Source organism: Cydia fagiglandana, chromosome 8 (genome assembly GCF_963556715.1).
Source record: "Cydia fagiglandana chromosome 8, ilCydFagi1.1, whole genome shotgun sequence".
NCBI lineage: Eukaryota > Metazoa > Arthropoda > Insecta > Lepidoptera > Tortricidae > Cydia > Cydia fagiglandana.
In genome coordinates this window covers 5651410-5671039 of record NC_085939.1, presented here as the reverse complement: position 1 = coordinate 5671039, position 19630 = coordinate 5651410, and the positions used below count along the sequence as shown (strand labels likewise).

Genomic DNA, 19630 nt, shown 5'->3' with positions numbered 1-19630 from the left:
ATTGCCGACAGTCTGGAACTCCTCGGCATGGAGCTGAGTTCAGTCCTCAGCTTCGGCAGCTTCATTGAGTCTAAAGCTCAAACTGCGGCCAGAAAGCTGGGCGTCCTAAATAAGGTGAAGCGATACTTCACACCTGGACAGCTTCTAACACTTTACAAAGCTCAAGTCCGGTCGTGTATGGAGTATTGCAGCCACCTGTGGGATGGCTCAACTAAATACCAACTCGCCGCTTTGGACTCAGTGGAGCGCAGAGCCAGGAGGATGATTGGCGACAAGAAGCTAACGGCTAAGCTTCAGTCTTTGGCCCATCGGCGGAAAGTCGCCAGCCTGTCGGTATTCTACAGGCTGCACTTCGGGGAGTGTGCCCAAGAGCTACACGAGCTTATACCACCGTCCCCATTCTACCATCGGACTTTTAGACGCACGGCCGGTTTCCATCCTTACATGGTAGATATTCCACCAATTCGCACGAAGCACTTTGCTTCTACTTTCCTTATGCGAACTGCCAAGGAATGGAATTCCCTGCCGGCGTCTATATTTCCGTGTTCTTATAACCCGGCAACCTTCAAATCAAGAGTGAACAGGCACCTTCTGGGCAAGCTCGCTCCATCGTAGGCCACGTCTACGCCTCGGCTAGTCTGTGGCCATGAGTAAGCCCATTCATAATAAAAAAAAAAAAAAAAAAACGTGACCTAGAATATTGCTCAGCTCACGTTACTAATTGTTACGCGCGAGATGCACCGCGAATCGGGTCAAGGTCGTCATATAACAAAAAGGTCTTTTCGGCGCATGTTATCCCGATACATTAGTTAGGATAGGTTAGTTTGCGGAGACTCTTTTCCATCGGTGTGGGTAGTCTGGCGTAACATAAGCCAGGGCCACCAGAAGGAGTCATGGTAGAACCCCAGGCATCCCATGGCTCCTTCAAAACGGTAAGAAGGGTGACGCCGGAGTGGCCTTTAGTGGGTATACCTCCTCTCCCCCTCTCAACAGGAGAGGGCGGCTGCAGGAGGGAGGCCCACATATCCCTCATGGCTCCCCAGGCCGGGGGAATGCGTAACGTATTTTACCACTCCGTCAACAAAAAAAAGGTTAGTTTGCGGAAGAGTACTTTGGCGTTCCTGGGACCTCGCCGTATAGCAACGAGGCGGCAACAGAGGGGGTTTGGTGGGTAAACCTGGGGTCTCATTAGCCCACAACAGGGAGTCCCACATAACCATCCCGGCCCGTCCCCGCGCCGGGTGGTATGCGTAAAGCATTTCCCCTCTTGTTAGTTTGAGGTTAGAAGTTTTACTTTTCGATTAGCGTTTGTCCTTAAACGATTGTCATCTCATTACGGCGCCAAGTATTACTTACGGTCGTTAATTTAATACTTCGTCAGAAATTTTAACAGGTAGGTAACGTATTTAAGGGGTTAATAGAGCTTTCATTTTTGAGGACACTTTATGTAAACAATAACGATAAACGATAACGACTGTAAACGATCTTTCTCTTTTAATCTCATTAAGACGTAGAGTAACGGAGAACAATACCCGCAATTGACGAAATTTTATTTTCGCGGTTATAGCCCTGGCTAGACATGCATCGCGATGTGCCAAAATGCGTGTAAAATCGTGACACGTGTTATGTACACAAAGTTGCTACTCATGCATAAAGCAATATTCAATAATCAATATACATATGTAGCTATACGTACATGGCAGAGGCGGCGCGTCCATAAAAGCTGATTCCCACCGGCTTGCCTGTTTTTGGACGTTTCAGCAGAGTTGTAAAGGAAATATGTAAGCCAAATTAGCCCCGGTACATGGTGTCGCTTTCAGTCCGGATCACACCAAGGTGAATGATAATATAACTTAATAGTTATTTTTTGGGTGAATTGCAAAAATATACATAGTTAAGGACCTGTAATTAGCCGGCCTCCAGTTAATTGAATCCATTGTTTTACCACAAGCGATGCTATATTAGACTTATGTTATGTGTGTATGGATTAGGTATAATAAAATCCAATACAATTTACATATAATTGTAATTTCGTAGCACTATGCAACTTAAAACTAATTACAGATTCTTAACTAGGCTTAACTACGTATTTTTTATGCAATTCACCCTTTTACCTACCAATTTGACCCCTAGTATGTTTGACGAAAACTAATGGTGATGGTGACATAGGCTAAACCAATTTTGACAATGGCGCAGCCTATACGCAACTGAAAAAAACCGGGGGGGAGGGGGGTTTGCTTTTTTTTCATACAGCAAGTGGTCGTGCGTACAGCGCTAAGCAAACCGCCTGCGTGCAAGATGTTACGTACAACCGCCTGCGCTCGCGGTGTTCCACGGCCCGGTCTAGCGTGAGTCATCCTTTAGGCCATTAGGGCGATACTCGTTTGAACGCCTCGCAAGTAGCAGGTAGTAAAGGTTTAAGTCAAATTATTTTTAACCGTAACACCGCGAGCGCAGGAGAGTTTACCTCCGTGTGAATATTATTATTACCTACATAAATGGTACAAACGTATGCCTGAGTAGGTAAATGTTCTCGTCGATTTGGCTCACTTAGCAATTAGGTAGAGAATTGTGTCTTAATTGCATGAATGCGTCAACCGTGATCTATAATATATATATTAATATATATATATTAGTATATATATATATATATATATATATATATATCCTCGTGATCCTACCGACTGCGCCATGTATTGTTCTTTAATAGAACGATATCTGAGGTCTTCAATTCAATGGTAGTTTATTTTATCATAATATATAGCACTAAGTATATATTTAATATAATACATATTCAGATATAGATACAATAATTCAGAAGATAACCTCAAAATCGCGAAATTTATGTCAATGATTTACTTACGTTCACAATTAGGAGGGTTATTCTGATTGTCATAACAGGTTATGAATTTGATCTGGATTTGTTTTTGATATGATCCGTTAGTGTCAAATCTGTTATTACAACCAGACAGCCAGAATATGCCTCCAGTAGGGGCAGTAGGTACCTACACAACTAATTTGAGTTTCAGGAGTTAACCTGACAAATGACAATCAACAATGTCTGTTTAGTCTTAGGCCAAACATGGGACCGGAACAATGTCCTTTGTCGGCCATCGAACTGTCCTGTTATTAAGTTAACAATTGTCGTTAATTTTACCGTATCCATTATTTTTTTGTTTTGTGCGCAGAATAAAGACGAGTCGGATGCGGAGGCTCCGGCGGAGGACGCGGAGCCCGAGCGAGGGAACTGGACGGGCCGGTTCGACTTCCTGCTGTCGCTGCTGGGCTACAGCGTCGGGCTCGGCAACGTGTGGCGCTTCCCTTACCTCTGCTACAACAACGGGGGAGGTGAGTTCCGAGGAGGGCGAGCGCGGGATGAGCCTGCCGCGAAAATCGGAAATGTGTTATCTACTTACATAGACTAGGAATCTTCTAGACCGAGCTTAGAGCAATTATTTCATGCAACCGATGCTGCCAAAAATGCGGGGGTGCGGGGGACGAGGTGAGCGAAGTCCCGTGCCATGATTGGTCCGTTCAAAGACACGGACGTCACACAAAGACACTTTCGACTCGAACATGGAGTAAAATTACCGTATGCGTGGCAGAGGGGGTAGCGCGACTAAGCTCAGTCTGGAGGATGTTTTGTCTGTGTCTACTTATTAATGAATGAACTAGGTAAATTAGTGCTGTCAATGCTGACCTAGAGGGGTCTCAGCATGTTTGGCGTGTGGTTATTAACTTTGTAGGTAAGTACCTACCATACGTGTTTACAACACTAACTACAGAAAATTATGTATAAAATAATGCGTCAAATCATGTAAACTCTTACATAACGTGATTTTTTTTTAAATCGACTATGAATGTTAACAAACCGTCATAGCGATTATGACAATGAACATTAACCACTTTTGCATTAATTTCATCACTGCATACAAAAAACGTTTGGCATTGTACCACATTCCCGCCTCAGTGGCATCTTTTCTACGACACCGGGACAAACTTCGAGCAACACGGAAGGGAGGCGGCATTCGCACTATTTCCCCTCTGCCGAGGTACAAGATTAGCGCGTCAATAAAATCTAGCGCGAGTAATAAAACTAGTTGCACTTGGATTTTTCACTAGACTGAGTCCAGACGCGCGCGTGAACACTGCTGCACAAAAATGCCTGTTTGCTCGGTTTTTTGTTATAAAAAGAGGTCGGGGACATCAAATTTACAAAAAGAAAGTGTTACATTTCACATGTAATATTTTTTTTACATATCATACGTTTAATTACATTTAAATACAATTATTATATTTTAGTCTCAAGTAATTGTTGGATTTATCGATTTTACTCGCTCAGTACAAATTGCGGATCGGTAGAGCGACAAATCCGACTTCTCATCTCTCAGAATACAATGACATACTTCAAAGAAAATGTGTTAGTGTGCGTGTTGTGACACTAGTCACTCGTCCGTACACAAAAAGAGATCGAGGTTTGCAAGATTTGTCTTTGACGTGTGTCATTTTCTATGTATTTGTGTCGTCATTACAGAGGGCCTACCGCAAACCACGTTCGACGTGTTGCCTCCCTGTCACACTTACGTATGAATTTACAAGTGCCATAGAGAGGCAACACGTCGAACGTGGTTCGCGGTAGGGCCTTTGATTGGATTTTGTATGTAAGTGTGTGAGAAGTGCGACTGTGTGCACCTTCCCCCCGCGAAAAATGGCAGAATGATTTGTACGGTGAGATATCGCTTGGGCCCCTCCCTTCCGACGTGTCGGAAGCCGGTGTTGCTCGAAGGGGACAAAAGAAGCAATGCAAAGTATGTTTAATTATCCCCTTGGAGTTCAATGTCCTAATACTAAGTAAGTACAAATTACCTCCAATGAAATTTTAATCTGAATGAAATTAAACAGAGCTTTTGTTTTGTTTCGTTATTTTAAAACAAAACAAATTCAACTCTATTTTCTAAAACCGTTGATTCGAATTCGATTGCAACTTTTCCTTGTGTGGTAGGCCGCTCGAGGTTATACGCGTGAGTTATTATCCCAGCGTAGGTGTTAAGGGCAAACGTAAAGAAACCAATTATTTTATGAAATTAGTTATTTACGATACAAGTGCGAAAAAGAGGAAATTCGAAACGAGTGGCGATAAATTAAAACACGACCGAAGGGAGTGTTTTAAATCGACACGAGTTGCAAATTACCTATTCGCACGTGTATCGTACAACGTTTTACAGTACATATGGCCCTTTAAACTTTTGACATCGCACGAAAAGTGCTATTTTACGCACTAGTGCGGAAAAATAGGACCATATGTACTGTAAAAATATTTACAGCTGCTCTACATTATGTAGCTAGTTATTTCATCATCCTTTCAATGTGAGATTAGGAAATGATATAGTATAAAATATGTATATTTGTGTGCAATCTAATTAATTAGCATACCTTTGATCATATTAGCGTCTTGTCAACAAAAAGCGTCAGGGTAAACTCACCTTAAACGCCGTGTTTAGATTAATCAGTAAGTAAGTAACTTATGTAAGTGACTTGTAATCTAACTATGGCTACTATACATTTTTAGGATTACCTAAGTAAATGGTAAAAACAGAACCCTTATAGTTTCGATATATCAGTCGGTCTTTTAAATAAATTTCATAAGCGCCTGATGTAAAAGAAACAGTAAAATCGATTTTACAGGCTATTTTCTTTAGAATATACCCAGGTCCGACCGACAGTACGTAATACGTACGACCAAACAACCGACAAAGAGGCAAAGTAACATTTTGATTCGTTGTGTAAATATTTCATTCTGATACGTTGTGTAAATATTTTAATTTTTTCTATAGGGATCGATCTTTATATAATTTAATAGCATTTCGCCGTTTTCCCACAGATTTTCGAGTGACGAAATCGAGCGCTCGATATTAAAAAATCGGCCCCAGTCTTTCTTTGCAAATTAACCTTAAATTTTATTTTCAGGTGCATTCCTTATCCCGTTCACCGTAATGCTCATTATAGCGGGTCTCCCGCTTATGTTCATGGAGCTTTCTTTTGGGCAGTACGCAGCCCTAGGCCCTGTGGCCGTCTACAACCAATTCTGCCCTCTGTTCCGTGGGCTTGGCTACGGCATGGTCATCGTCTCCAGCATTGTAATGCTGTATTACAACCTCATAATAGCCTGGACTATATACTACATGGCTGTCTCATTCACCAGCATGTTTTATCAGCTGCCGTGGCAGAATTGTGACGCCGATTGGAGTACTGAACGTAAGTAGAGTCGTTTAATAAGTTTCTAAAGTTAAGTATGGTAAACGTACTGGTACTCGACGCAATCCCAGTACATGTCATCTTGAAACTTAAGTCATTGTCAATAAAGGTGACATCAAGGTGTACCTAATCTATTGGGCATTAGCATGTCGAGCACTAGTACGTTTACCTTATATCAAGTCAAGGATTGAGGCTCAAGCACACTGCTCTCATATTTTCTTCACCGGTCCCGACATTGACGAGTCATTTATTAAAAATATTAAAATACTGCACTATTGTACCGTGACGTGTAGGACACGTACGGAATTTTAGATAAGGAAAACTCTGGACAATATTAGAAAAAATTCTGATAACTTTGTACCCGTGTACCGTTCATGAGTAATCTTAAAAATTTGATTATTGAACTACGAATTGAGTAGGCACATCACATGTACGTACACAAAAAAATACCTGTCTAAAGTCCTACCCATTTGATAGTATTACAACGAAAGACATATTAGGTATAATTAGTAGGTAGGTACCTAATTACCTGTTAAGAAAAGAAAATCCCCGATATATGTTTAAGTATCTAGGTTATCTATGCCAGACTTGCCGGCCGCAATGTCACAATGCCGCCATGGAAAAAACAACCGAAAGTGCTAATTGTCTCTTTGTAATTATTGTAACGACACGAAACTTGTAGAGAAAATGGTATATACCTATACTTTGCATAATGATACCTTTCTTATTTCAGATTGTTATTCATATGAGGAAGCCGATTTATGTGAGGCACAGAATGGAACGTATTATCTAAGAAAATGCTTCAACCAGAGTTACACCATTGCTCATAATATCAGCGCATTAGCAGACACGGCCCTGAGGCGGCCACCAGCGGAGGAGTACTTTACGTAAGTTACCAAGAAATCACAGAAATCCAAACCCCGCAGGCGAGGGAGTTTAATTTACATGAAGTTCAAAGGCTAAAGGAAGCGAGTGTTTATAATACTAGCCCACGTCATCCATATTCCAGATATTTTGAATCGTGTGAAATTACTGCGTAGGTACAATATACCCACTTAATAGTGAACCAAGGGATGAAAGGCACAAATGGGTGCCTTCATCCGAGGAAAGTAAATACATGGGTATTGTGTATTTTTTTTTACTAAATCTGAATAATTTACAGATTTGCAATTTCGCCAAACTGCGGAACAGTAATTAGTAATACTTATTTATTGAGATTTGAGTTACTGAACAATTAAGGTTAAAATATCTGGATAAGTCAGCAAACAAGACAAGCAAGACAGTCATTTTTCCACTTTTAAATTTATTCTATACTTAATCGCATCGTTCGCAGACGTTTCTGCTTGTTAAAAATTAAAAAATAAATATTTCATTGTAATATTAGTCAGCTTATATTAGTTCAGTCATTATAGATTTTGACCCGTGAATAATTAGTTCTTGGATTTTTTTTTCGTAGGTCGCTCAGGGGGGTCACTGGGAGTGTAAATTCAATAATTTTTAAGAAAAAAAAACCGACTTCTATGGGGCCCGGTGAAAGATTATGGTAGATGGTGCACTATGTAGAAAAGGAGGTAAAACCAGTACTTTCTAGTAGCATTTCGTTTCCTTAAGGGTCGTAGTTCTAGCCTAACCTAACCCATTTCTCTGATAGCAGTTCGGTTCTGTGAGGATCGCAGTTCGAACCTAATCAAACCCACTTTTCTAGTAGCATTTCGTTTCTGTAAGACTCGCAGTTCTAACCAAACCTAACCCACTTTTGTTCGGTTCTGTGAGGATCGCAGTTCAAACCTAACCTAACCCACTTAACGGCGCATGCGGTGCGGTGTACGGGAGTTTGAGCGGGAGGGGTTTGGCATCATCATACCCACATTTTATGGTAGGTAATCATAGTGGTTTATTTAGTTTAGGTATCATAGTGGTTTTCCGGGTCAAGGTCCGGGTCTCTGAGTCAGAGTCCGGGTCCGAGTCCCGGTCCGAGTCCGGGTCCGGGTCCGGGTCCCAGTCCAAGTCAAAATCGAAATTCGAAATCACCAAACATGTACTATACGTCGTTGAAGAGTTCTGTTCTGATCATCATCAGCAGTTCCACTTCATCAAATGCGACAGTTTTTAATGTAAATGCTTGATTTTATGATGAAAATACAAAAAATTCTATACGTATGCCTTTAAGATTTGAGGAGTTCCCTCGATTTCTCATGGATCCCATCATCAGAACTCGAGCTTGACAAAATTGTGGCTTAAAAACTTAACTTGCTTAACAAACATAACGAAGAGGACAAATCGCCAAAGGTGAACTATGCGTCGTTGAAGAGTTCCGTTCTGATCATCATCAGCAGTTCCACTTCATCAAATGTCACGTTTTTGAATGTATATGCTTGATTTATTGATAAAAACACAAAAATCACCATATGTATGCCTTTAAGATTTGAGGAGTTCCGTCGATTCCTCATGGATCCCATCATCAGAACTGGATTTTGACAAAAACGGGACCAATCTGTATGCATATACATACAATCAAAAAAATAATTTTCAAAATCGGTCCAGTAATGACGGAGATATGGAGTAACAAACATAAAAAATAAAAAAAATAAAAATAAAAATAAAAAACATACAACCGAATTGATAACCTCCTCCTTTGGGATTTGGAAGTCGGTTAAAAAGTAGACTGAATCAAGCTCCTGCGTATATTCGAAAAACGGTTTTTCTTGAATAACTCAGCCATTTTTGATTTTACGGAATTTTATTTTTAGAAGAATAATTGTGAGGACCAAACTTGTAGAGAATCAAATCTCCTACAATTTTTGTCCTCACGGTTTTACTGTAAAATCAAAAATGGCCGAGTTATTCAAGAAAAACCGTTTTTCGAATATACGCAGGAGCCTGATTCAGTCTACTTTTTGAATTTACTCTCCCAGTGACCCCCCCCCGAGGGACCTACGAAAAAAAAATCCAAGAACTAATTATTCACGGGTAGGGTCGGTTTTTTGGATATAATGACTGAACTATATTTCAAAGCAACGATGTGACAAGCATTTGACACGGAGCGGAGACACGATGTAGCATGAGTTCTGATAAAGCAAGTTCATTACCTTTATTGCAGTAACAAGGTGCTCGGGCTTTCATCGGGGATAGAAGAAATAGGTCACATACGATTGGACATGGCGGCGTGCTTATTTGCTGCTTGGCTTATAGTTTTCCTTTGCTTGTGCAAAGGGGTGCAGTCATCTGGAAAGGTATCAGAACATTTTAAATGTGTAGACTAGGGTAACTAGGGGGCTAGACAAAGAAGGGCTACTATGACATGTTTCGAATTAAGTAATATATTAATTAGTTATTTGTTTTACAAATAGGAAAAATTGTTGTTAAGAGTGCTATTACATTTCGGGGTTGAGCGAGTTTAGGTATTTTACGCGCTGCGGCAGGCCGTGCGAGCTCAGTATTCCGATCCCTTCTACCACACTCGCACTACAATGATGGATTAAACATTCTTGATCCTTCGTGAAGCATATTGAAATCAACCATAACAACACTAACTGTACTTAACTTATAAAGTCCTAAAACTGTTATTTGGTAAGTACGAAAATACTAAATGCAGTACAAATGTACATAGGGGCTGTTCATAAATTACGTCATCTATTTTTGACCCCCCCATCCCTCAAATCATCCAAAAATCATGCTTCGGATGACTCTGTTTCCTCCTACGTCATGCTACCATCATCCGATGTCCAGCCCCCCCCTCCTCCCATTTGAAACGACGTAATTTATGAATAGCCCCATACTCGTACTTATGAACGTATATTACTCGAAAGAAATTATAGGTACTCAATTATTTACAAGAAACAAGTTACAAGAAACTGAAGATACACAGGGTCTGATGATGGAGCTGGAAGGTGGCCACGGGTACCAGTCTATCATGTAACTAAACCACTTCGTGTTTGGGCTCGTTTGATTCGTCTCAACAAGATCTTTGACACTGAAGATACACAGGGTCTGATGATGGAGCTGGAAGGTGGCCACGGGTACCAGTCTCTCATGTAACTAAACAATTTCGTGCTTGGGCTCGTTTGATTCGTCTCAACAAGATCTTTGACACAAGACAGTACTCATGGTCTGATGATGGAGCTGGAAGGTGGTCACCATTACCAATCAACCATACAACTAAACCACATCGTGTTTAGGCTCGTTTTATTCATCTCAACAAGATCTTTGACACTATAGTCCGTTTTTTTTAGCATTAGAAAGAACTTCGCAGAAGTAAGCTTGTGGTTCCAAATCCGGCACTATTAGCGGTAATAATTTGAAGTAAATTATATGTATTGACCATGCTTCATTAGATAATTCAATCATTATTAACAATTAAAGAGCCTGATAAAAACTGCACGCTTGCTTCTGTAGAGTTCTTTCTAATGCTAAAAAAACGAACTATATATAGGTGATACTCAGAGTCTGATGATGGAGCTGGAAGTTGGTTACCGGTACCAATCAACCATGCAACTAAACCACTTCATATTTAGGCTCGTTTGACTAGTCTCAACAAGATCTTTGACACTAGGTGATACTCAGAGTCTGATGATGGAGCCGGAAGGTGGTCACCGGTACCAATCAACCATGCAAGTAAACCACTTCATGTTTAGGCTCGTTTGATTAGTCTCAACAAGATCTTTGACACTAGGTGATACTCAGAGTCTGATGATGGAGCTGGAAGGTGGTCACCGGTACCAATCAACCATGCAACTAAACCACTTCGTGTTTAGGCTCGTTTGATTCGTCTCAACAAGATCTTTGACACTAGGTGATAAACCAAACACGAAGCCCAAACACGAAGTGGTTCAGTTATGTGATAGACTGGTACCCGTCGCCACCTTCGAGCTCCATCATCAGACCCTGAGTAGTATCTTGTGTCAAAGATCTTGTTGCGACGAATCAAACGAGCCCAAACACGAAGTGGTTCAGTTACATGGTAGACTGGTACCCGTGGCCACAGTCCAGCTCCATCATCAGACCCTGAGTACTAACTTGTGTCCAAGGTCTTGTTGAGACGAATCAAACGAGCCCAAACATGAAGTGGTTCAGTTACATGATAGCAGTGTTGGCAAAAAATCAATTCGAATTGACGATTGAGAATTGACCGATCAATTCGAATTGACGATTGACGAAACTAATTCTAAATCTACTGATTGAAGATTGACGATTACTAATCGTTAATTCGAATTGATCGGTCAATCCTCAATCGTCAATTCGTATTGACGATTACTTTGTATGTACCTACCTAATGTCCTTTTTATTTAGGCCATTTTTGTGAAACGTCAGAAACATGTTTCGAAACCTTTGGGCACCTCAGATATCGATTTTGAACGCAATCGGTTAATTGGAAGAAATGTCCCATAAATGTCCAGAAAATAAACATGTTACGGAACCTTTGGAAATCTCAGATATCGTTTTAAAGTGCCAACGATCAATTTAAAAAAATGTCCCGAAATGGAAGGGACATCCTTCAATACTGACGTCAGAAACATTTTTCGGGACCTATGGTCGACATCGATTACGAATATGAACGTAATTGGCCAATTTCGAAAAATGTCCCTAAAAGGGACATCAGTCAATACTGACATCAGGAACATGTTTTCGAACCTCTGGGAACCTCAGATATCGACTTTAAGTCCAGTAAGTCCCTAAAAAGGACACCTTTGAAAACTAATCTTAGGGAAGGGAAAGGGACCCTAGGTTAATCTAGATTGAGAATTGATTTAATCCAAATTGAGGATTGATGCGTTAATTCCAATTGATTCAATCGGATCGACGCGTCAATCAGAATTAAATCAATTCGAATTGATCAATTCGGATTGATCAATTCGGATTGACGCGTCAGTTCGATTGATCAATCCGAATTGATTTAGTTCAGATTGATGCCAACACTGCATGATAGACAGGTACCCGTCGCCACCTTCGAACTCATCATCAGATCCTGAGTACTATCTTGTGTCAAAGATCTTGTTGAGATGAATAAAACGTGCCTAAACACGAAGTGGTTCAGTTACATGATAGACTGGTACCCGTGGCCACCTTTCAGCTCCATAATCAAACCTTGTGTATCTTCAGTGTCAAAGATCTTGTTGAGACTAATCAAACGAGCCCAAACACGAAGTGGTTTAGTTGCATGGTTGATTGGTACCGGTGACCACCTTCCGGCTCCATCATCAGACCCTGAGTACTATCTTGTGTCAAAGATCTTGTTGAGACGAATAAAACGAGCCTAAACACGAAGTGGTTTCGTTGCACGGTTGATTGGTACCGGTGACCACCTTCCGGCTCCATCATCAGACCCTGAGTACTATCTTGTGTCAAAGATCTTGTTGAGACGAATAAAACGAGCCTAAACACGAAGTGGTTTAGTTTCATGGTTGATTGGTACCGGTGACCACCTTCCGGCTCCATCATCAGACCCTGAGTACTATCTTGTGTCAAAGATCTTGTTGAGATGAATCAAACGAGCCCAAACACGAAGTGGTTTACTTGCATGGTTGATTGGTACCGGTGACCACCTTCCGGCTCCATCATCAGACCCTGAGTACTATCTTGTGTCAAAGATCTTGTTGAGACGAATTAAACGAGCCCAAACACGAAATGGTTTAGTTGCATGGTTGATTAGTACCGGTGACCACATTCCGGCTCCATCATCAGACCCTGAGTACTATCTTGTGTCAAAGATCTTGTTGAGACGAATAAAACGAGCCTAAACACGAAGTGGTTTAGTTGCATGGTTGATTGGTACCGGTGACCACCTTCCGGCTCCATCATCAGACCCTGAGTACTATCTTGAGTCAAATAAATACATATAGAATGTCAGGTCGTTTCAAATATTTTTAATCCTGTCCGGTAGTTTATTAAACTGTACCATTATAAATTATAATACTATAAAAACAGTGCTAGGATCAAAGTCTCTCGTTGCGGTTTACACGCACACAGTATAGCGTTTTACACGGCGCCCGCCGCACACAATGATAAAAAACCTCGTCGTCGCCGTTGAAAAAGTGCGGAGCCGACCGACACACGTCCTGCCTGTACAAGCTCTGCCGCGGCACTGAGCTGGCGAGCGCGCGTCATCGGTAATATAGAGTAGTTTTCAAAAAATTGCCAAAAAATTATAGTAGAATTTCATAAACACTAATGTATACCAACAGTATAAGCAAACGTTGCAGATTGCTTGAGTATGAAAATGACTTCGATATTAAGTAGATTTTCGTAGAAATTGACACTTGTTTCGGAGAGAAAATTGAGTTCGTTTTACTTTGATTTTCTCTTTCTCAAAGGTATGTAGGAAAAATATCGTTTGATATGCCTAAAGTACAGGGTATTAGTAATACAAAATAGCCAGGTTTAGCAGAGTAAACTTCTCAACATTTCCAAATAAGAGCTTGCCGTTCAGTGCTTCACGCGGTTTTTCGGAAACGACCATCAGAAAAAAAATTCATTACTAATTTAATAAGTCCTTTTTCTAATATTTACAACGATATTTAAAAAGATAAGAAGACGCTTTTACTGGAACAAGTACTCATTGTTTCTAATAATGAGCACAAAGTCCTGAATTTCGTCGACTAGTATCATCAATTTTGCATTATTTCGACTTTTCTTGTAAGAGCGCTCTTAAACCCTTCATACGCATACAATCCGTTTTTACTATACAAGCTAATTCATTAAACAAATTTGGGTATTATATCTCAGTGGTTAAAACGATAGACTAAAAGACATCAACGACCTTCTTTTTCAATTAAAAAAAGCTCGTTGATGTCTTTTGTCCTATCATTTGGTTTTGTCCTCTTGATGTCCTCGTGATTGTTCAAATTCATTATAGTTCACTATTAGCGTTTCGTAATGAAGTCATTATTATTTGAGTCGGGAGCCTCTAGTGAAAGGTACGTGATTTAGTAATTCATGCATTACAGTCGACGAGTAGAAAAAACATTTTTCCTGAAGTCTTTCAAATTTGCAGGTCGTGTATTTCACTGCACTGTTTCCGTACGTTGTGCTGGTGATTTTGTTCTTCCGCGGAGTAACATTGCCAGGCGCTGGGACCGGAATTCTGTTTTACCTCACACCGGATTTCAGTCAACTAGCAAACGCTCAAGTATGTAAAATTAATTTAAGTGTCGAACTATAACGCTACGTCTTACGTAGGCGAACAACGCGCGAACGCGGCGCGGCGCGGCGCGGCGAAAGCGGCCGCCGCCTGACATTCGCGTGCAAATCGCGCCGCACCGCGTTCGCAACGAGATCGCTTACGTAGGACACTTCTATGGGCATCAAAGGATTGATTTCGTCGCGCCGCGCCGCGCCGCGTTCGCGCGTTGTTCGCCTACGTAAGACGTAGCGTAAGTATTTTTCTTGCTAACTACAATTATACAATATGCCCGCGAGGAATCCACTTTTTATTTCTTGAACTGAGTTGTTTCTAATTTTAATAATGATGGTGAGAAAAGTCTATAGTCAATACGGCGATATTTCAGGTTTGGGGTGACGCTGCCGTGCAAATATTTTTCGCCCTTAGCCCGGCATGGGGTGGACTCATTACTTTATCATCTTACAACAAATTCTCAAATAACTGCTATATGTAAGTGAAATCAATACAATTTTAATTATACTTTTGATACTGCCAGTTTTTTCGCATATCGCTTAAGATATTAATTAGCTATAGATGGTCAAGCAAATCTTGTCAATAGAAAAAGGTGCGAAGTTTAAATTTTGTATGAGACGATATCCCTTCGCGCCTACATTTTTCAAATTTGCCGCCTTTTTCTACTGACAGGATCTGCTTGACCAACTATATTAGAATTTTTTTTTTCATTAATGTTAAGGGAGATTATTTGTATAAGTCTGACTAAAAAGAGTAAAAATTAAAAAGAGGCAATACCGTAGTGTCGTCTCTTTTAAATCAATTTAAGTATGAAAACGGGACGACACTACAGTATTGCCACTTTTTATTTCTACTCTTTTTTGTCAGACTGTAAGTCTCCATGTCAAATAATTATTCCTTTTTTGCTTCACAGCGACTCATTGATAGTTGCGGCTTCCAACATATTGACTTCATTTTTCGCCGGACTGGTAATATTCTCCGTGATTGGATTCCTGGCACATGAGCTAGAAGTGGAGGTGGATAAAGTTGTTGACCAAGGAGCTGGTCTGGCATTCATTGTGTATCCTGAAGTAGTGACGAGGCTGCCTGTCTCGCCGCTTTGGTCAATCCTCTTCTTCGTAATGCTGCTGACCCTTGGACTCGACTCTCAGGTACTTTGCTGACATTTATAGACCGACCGCTTAAGGCCCCTGTACACAATGGGCCAGAGAGGACCAGTCTGGGGGACGCATTTATGCGTTAGAGGGAGCAAGTGATATTGCTATCTCATTCTACCGCATGGCTGCGTCCCTTGGATTGGCCGGCGCTGGCCCATTGTGTACAGGGTCCTTTAAATGAGTTCTCGCCTGCGCGGTACGGGGGCGACGGGGTGGGACGACTAAGGGCGGCGGGGAAGGTGCGGGCGGGTGTACGCCTGCCGCGCAGGCGAGGACTCATTTAAGCGGTTGGTCTATAGTTATCTATTGTATTGTAGCTCGGGCGATTTTCCGCAACTCGACGTCTTGCGCCTATTTTGCGTGATAGGGGGTGGGCTAGTCTTGCCAGCCCAGCTCCTCGAGGAATCCTATCAAACCTTTGATGTTGAGTAGGACCTCGGGGAGGTCACTCGGGGATCCGAGATGTTTTGCCCTGTATGGGGCCAATCCGCTGCATTCCAACACCACGTGAGAGGCTGTTTCTTCTTCCTCCATGCATCCACGGCATAGGGGACTGTCTGTGACACCTGTTATAAAAAGATGTTTGTTAAAAAGTCCATGACCTGTTATGACACTGGTTACCATACTCAGTCGAACCTTTCCTAGTTGAAGGAGCGCCCTTGTGAGCTTACCGTTCATGCTAGGCATGGCCTGCTTGGCCTGTCTGCATCCAGTTTGGTTTAGCCAGTGTTCTGTGTGTAGTTTCCCTGTACGTGCCAGCAGCATTGAGCGTACCTTACTAAACGGTATTATAGTTATCTATTTTTTATTATAAGCAGTACCTATACATATAGATTTTAAATGTATTTATTTTCTTTTCCAGTTTGCTCTTATGGAGACCGTAACAACCGCTATCTTGGATAGATTTCCTAACTTGAGACAGAAGAAAGTGTGGGTGGTACTGGCAGTTTCTGTCTTCGGCTATTTGGGCGGACTTATCTTCACAACTAACGTAAGTTATCAATATCATATCTCTATCGGACTGCTTAAGGTGGTTCGCTTTCCATGCAAAAACCAATTGCGTTATATTAAGTAATTAATTAGTTAATTACACACTATTACTACATAAATGTGCGCATGTGTCTACTTTCAAATGTTTATTTGCGCTAAATTGATAGTAAAACTTTGTTTTATACATAAATCACGCAAAAGACATAATTTTGGTATTGCATTGATAAAAAATTAAACGTTTTTTGCGTGCTATTTGTATAAAACAAATTTCAATTGTTTTTTTTGTATGGAAAGCGAACCACCTTAAACATGGCTGCGAGGTCGTCGGGTCAATTACACACACATTCACGTTATTTTATCATTGCAGAGTGGGATGTACTGGCTACAATTAATGGACAAATACGCGGCCAACTGGTCGGTGTTGATCATCGCAATCGGCGAGTGCATACTGATCGCCTGGATTTACGGCGCCGAGAAGTTTTGTCGCGATATCCAGTGTATGATCGGACGGCAGTCCATGCTTTGGGTCATCTTCTGGAGTTCCATGTGGAGATGTATCACGCCTTCTACTTTAGTGGTATGTAGCTCTTTAAGTACCTAATCATAGTATTAATTCTAGGTCTTAGTATATAATACCTTATATATGTAAGAATTATCCATTTTAGATTTCCTACTAACAATAGGGGGTCATCCATTAATTTACATCACACGGATTTCTAGGTTTTTTTACCCCTCACCCCCTCACCCCCCCACTTGGTCATATTTGGCAAATCCCTCACCCCCTGGCGTGACGTCACAGTTTTTCAAAATTTTCAACGAAATCGACAAATCGAATGAATATGAATAATTATAACCCGAAACTGATAGGAAAGACAATTAAAAAAAAGTGATTATCGTTCCTAAAACTTGTTATTTAACTGTACAGCGAATTAAATAATTTAAATAAGTTAAAGTGACGTCACAAAGTTTGTGACTCCCCCCTCCCCTGTCACAACATGTCACATTTTCTTGACCCTCCCCCCTATAAACATGTGATGTAACTAATGGATGACCTCTAGTGGCATGTGATGTGATTGCCTGCAGTTCATCCTCGTGTTCAACTGGATCGAGTACAAGCCGGCGTCGTACGGGCACTACGTGTACCCGATGTGGGCTGACGGTGTCGGGTGGCTGCTGGGCGTGCTGCCGGTGTTCGTCGTCGTGATCATGGCCGTCGACAAGATCTGCAGCGGCCCCGACGACCTCACCATCATGGAGGTTTATAGCTTTTTCCATAGTTAATTGATTCGCTGCTAGTTGTATTTTACTTAAATATGACGTTATCTATGAAAGGGACCTTATTGTCGATGGCGCCTACGCCATTATTAACGATGATACGATGATAAATACAATGCCGTGCGACGCTGTGTGGCGTAAGCACCATCGACAGGTATCTTTTCATAGATAATGCCCCAAATAATTGGTAAAGACAAAGCATAAAACGCCAAGGATCTAGATGAATATTTTTTGTTTCGCAATATTGAGTTTAAGCACGGAATGAAAAGACAGTGATCATATATTATTATTATATACCTAGGTGCCTAAAGTCTTTCACAAGTATCTATTTATAGACTAAGAACTTTAGGTAAAGGTGCCAATGTTCGCCAAATAAACCATACATAATCATCAAACTGTTATCTTTCTGTTTCTGTGGATATAAAACTCTATTGATATTTACAGAAAGCTCGAGTACTAGCTCGCCCGACTGACGAATGGGGCCCGCCGGTCAAAGCAGGCGTGTGCGCAATAGCGCGGCGCTCGGAGCCCGAAGTGTCGCCGCCAGTTCTGCTGCTGCACGGCCGCCCCGTACTGCGCGAGCGCGGTGCTTGACCCCCGCATGCACACCCTCTTATCGCCATGCGCAAGGTACACATACCTTACCTACCTATCATATACTCATACTCACATTTTATTTGTAATATAAATTACAGGTCAGACTTACATGACTAATATAAAGATAAATAAACATATAAGTATCATACATTTGAGAAAGATAATAATAAATTAAATTAACAAGTCAATTATTGCGACATTATTACTTATTTATTTTTATTATAAACGCATCCTAAGACGTCTGCATGCATCGGTAATCTAATCTCGTATCATACCAATATGCTATGAGGTTTTGTTTGAGTTATATAAATAAATTGGTGCGCCTTGATAATGGTATCATTATTTTTGTACGTTGGCTTATGTTACTTATAAATTACTTAAAAAAAACTGAAAAGTATTACAAACGATTATACTACTGACATACTTACGGACATAACATAAAATATTCAAATTTAAATGTTCGGTTTATTTTATTCATAGAATACTGGCATATAGGTTTAACCCCTACGCCAAATATGTTTTTGTTACAGTTGTCTCAGGATGGCGGCGACAACACATCCATTACTAGCAGCATTGAAAATGAAATAAAGAAGTCCGGTCCAGGTATTTTAAAATCCACTAGAAACTCTAAAAAGAAAAAAGTACAGAATTTCCGAAATGAAAGTGACGACATGGTAAATGAACCATTGCTACATAAGAGGAAAGATAAAAGTGAAATTGAAAAACAAAGTGCCAAAATGTTATTGTCAAAGACGAAGACTGATTTTGCAAGTGCGAACGACAAAGATAGCTTACTAGCAGATGATAAAATTTCAAAGCCTTCAGTTACTGATTTAACAGAAATAACTGCTGCTTATATTGGTAATGGCGTAAAGGATCTTAAACAAGACAAGAGACAATCACTATCGGCTGCATCTATTCATAATCATATGAATACGAATGTGTTTAACACCTCAGATGGAATAAAAAATACAATCACAGCTAAAACTCAAACACTCGTCGAGGTGGATACAAGTAAACCTTCAGGTTATAGTCAGGGCCCGTTGATTTTTACTACAGCTAAAATACACACTGACGGCAAAATAAAGCAAATGGAACCGGTGCAAGTTACCCCAGTTCCTATTTTGTCAACTATCGAAGGTGGGATTGTGAAATCAGGAAACAACGTTAAAGAATTTGATAAAAGCAAAGACGAAGTAACATCTCCAGTGTCGAGAGTAACTTC

At 40.8% G+C, this 19630-nt stretch overlaps 1 protein-coding gene across 1 annotated transcript; it reads left to right on the top strand.

Annotated features, from left to right (window-relative positions):
• Positions 1 to 893: 893 nt before the first annotated feature.
• Positions 894 to 19073, top strand: LOC134666915 (sodium- and chloride-dependent glycine transporter 1-like). The gene is made up of 13 exons (XM_063524220.1): positions 894 to 1091; positions 3189 to 3348; positions 5968 to 6255; positions 6989 to 7142; positions 9356 to 9488; positions 14246 to 14380; positions 14760 to 14863; positions 15300 to 15537; positions 16406 to 16534; positions 16901 to 17110; positions 17617 to 17790; positions 18253 to 18438; positions 18936 to 19073. Exons 1-12 carry the CDS (start codon positions 894 to 896, stop codon positions 18400 to 18402), a joined length of 2073 nt encoding a protein of 690 aa, XP_063380290.1. The 3' UTR covers positions 18403 to 18438; positions 18936 to 19073.
• The last annotated feature ends 557 nt before the right edge of the window (positions 19074 to 19630 follow it).

What these genes read in the sequence shown, in the direction of transcription:
- LOC134666915 (XM_063524220.1), top strand. Translation starts at nt 894, where the DNA reads ATGGTAGAACCCCAGGCATCCCATGGCTCCTTCAAAACGGTAAGAAGG. An exon ending in CCAGCGGAGGAGTACTTTAC is followed by an intron (nt 7,143 to 9,355) that starts GTAAGTTACCAA and finishes CCTTTATTGCAG; the next exon opens with TAACAAGGTGCTCGGGCTTT. An exon ending in TCACGCCTTCTACTTTAGTG is followed by an intron (nt 17,111 to 17,616) that starts GTATGTAGCTCT and finishes GATTGCCTGCAG; the next exon opens with TTCATCCTCGTGTTCAACTG.